Consider the following 2,138-nt stretch of genomic DNA (forward strand, 5'->3'; position numbering starts at 1 on the left):
AAGGCCAGAACTGGCACGTCTCTCCCGTCACTCATCTTCACCCTGTCTCCCATGACTCTACAGTCTGCACCTCGATCCCCGTCCTTTTTCACTCCTCTTCCACAAGTCTCCAGCTGGCGCACTGGCTTTGAAACTTCACTCCCTCGATCACGCCGTCTGACGGAGTCTGGCGATCTGACAACATTAACGCTCTTTATGATTGTCTGTCGAAACGTCTCTCCAATGTCAAGGCCACGGGGCGACGACCCAGTGGGAATATTGTAACCTGGTGACCTAATTGAGTCAGGTTTCACAACTCGTGAAAGGTAATTAGGTCACCACGTTACAATACATGGGGCCGGTATAATGCCCAAAATCATCCCCCTCCCCTTTATATAGGTCCCCTGGGGATGCATGAGTGTGCGTTTGTGTATATTTAAGTGTGTGTGAGTGTGTGTGAGTGTGTGTGTGTGTGTGTGTGTGTGTGTGTGTGTGTGTGTGTGTGTGTGTGTGTGTGTGTGTGTGTGTGTGTTCTTCACTTTAACATCCAACAACACAGTGCGATTTTAAACAGAAAAACAACAGAGCAGCATGATGGGGGAGACAGCCAATGGGGGAGTGGGAGGGTTAAGATTATAATCACGTAATGAGCCATAAACATACAACCAACAGCAGTCTGTTTTTTTCCGTTCTGTCAACGACACAGCAAAATACAAGTGATACTGTCCACTTTACAACAATGTCTGTCAACGACACAGCAAAATACAAGTGATACTGTCCACTTTACAACAGTGTCTGTCACTTTACACAGCAAATGTCTGTCAACGACACAGCAAAATACAAGTGATACTGTCCACTTTACAACAATGTCTGTCAATGACACAGCAAAATACAAGTGATACTGTCCACTTTACAACAATGTCTGTCAATGACACAGCAAAATACAAGTGATACTGTCCACTTTACAACAATGTCTGTCAACGACACAGCAAAATACAAGTGATACTGGGCCACTTTACAACAATGTCTGACGGAAGACAAGGAGTGCTGGTTTTTATCTTGGAAGTCCTTTTTCCCCAGCTACGCTGGTACTGTTTCTGTGTTAGTGAAGGTAAGTTTTTTGGCATGCAGACATGCTCACACATATTTCTCTCTGCAGGCAATTACGCTGGGATTTCTGCACTGCTGACAGTGATGGAGGGGTTTGGGGGAGGGGGGAAGAGAGGGAATTATGTCGAATAGCATCCACGGGAGATTTTTCACGCCATTAAAATGTGTGTTTATGTGTACGCGGGTGCGCGTCCTTGTGTATGTCCATTTGTGTGTGTGTGTGTGTGTGTGTTTGTGTGTGTGCGCGTGTGTTTGTGTGAGACATTGACCTGTATTACAAACAGCTCGAAGCAGGCTGGAATCTAGGCACAAGTTGAGCTGTTGTCTCTGGGGGCAAACAAGCTACCCACTTGGTGTGTTGTGTGTCTGTACCAGGCATGTGTTCAGTGATAGCCCACCCCTTTCTCTGGCCCCTCTCGTCTGTCTGTCTGCCTATCTGTTTGCCTGTCTGTCGCTGTGTGTGTGTGTGTGTGTGTGTGTGTAGTTGTGTGTCTGTGTGTGTAGTATGTCTGCGCGCGCGCGCGCGCGTGTGTGTGTGTAGTGTGTGTTTGTGTGTGTGTGTGTGTGTGTGTGTGTAGTGTGTGTGTGTCTGTGTGTGTAGTGTGTCTGTGTGTGCATCTTTGTGTGTGCGTTTGTGTGTGTGTGTGTGTGCGCGCGCGCGTCCGTGTGTGTGTGTGTGTTTATGTGTGTGCGCGTGTATGTGTGTGTGTGTGTGTGTGTTTCTCTGGTGAATGAGAGAGAGAGACAGGGCGAGAGAGAAAGATTTTGAAGACTTAAAGAACTACTTTATGCAGTTTTGAGAGACAGAGAGAAGGGGCGTTTAATCTTAAAGAAACAACACAACAGCTTTTGGAAAGAAGTTGATATTTAATCATGATGAAAATGAAAGGATGAAGAGAATGCAACTGGCCTTGTATGATGTAATGATCATACTTTTATCTGGCAGTATTTTTTATCAATACACACACTTCTTATGAACATAAAGATTATAATGAATCACAATAGTGTAAAACTTCCTTAGCACTCCACAGACAGCAGAATATTTCTGA

The 2,138-nt window shown here is 45.5% G+C and overlaps 1 protein-coding gene across 1 annotated transcript in view; it reads right to left on the reverse strand.

The window, feature by feature from the left end:
• The window catches only part of LOC143293922 (aldo-keto reductase family 1 member A1-like), a 30,662-nt gene continuing 28,524 nt past the window's right edge, over positions 1 to 2,138 (reverse strand). The window contains exon 12 of the mRNA XM_076605310.1: positions 1 to 174. Coding sequence (XP_076461425.1) covers positions 148 to 174 — 27 coding nt within the window. The 3' untranslated portion in view covers positions 1 to 147. The remainder of the gene's footprint in view (positions 175 to 2,138) is intronic.

The sequence above is a fragment of the Babylonia areolata genome, chromosome 19, assembly GCF_041734735.1.
Source record: "Babylonia areolata isolate BAREFJ2019XMU chromosome 19, ASM4173473v1, whole genome shotgun sequence".
In the NCBI taxonomy this organism is placed as follows: domain Eukaryota; kingdom Metazoa; phylum Mollusca; class Gastropoda; order Neogastropoda; family Buccinidae; genus Babylonia; species Babylonia areolata.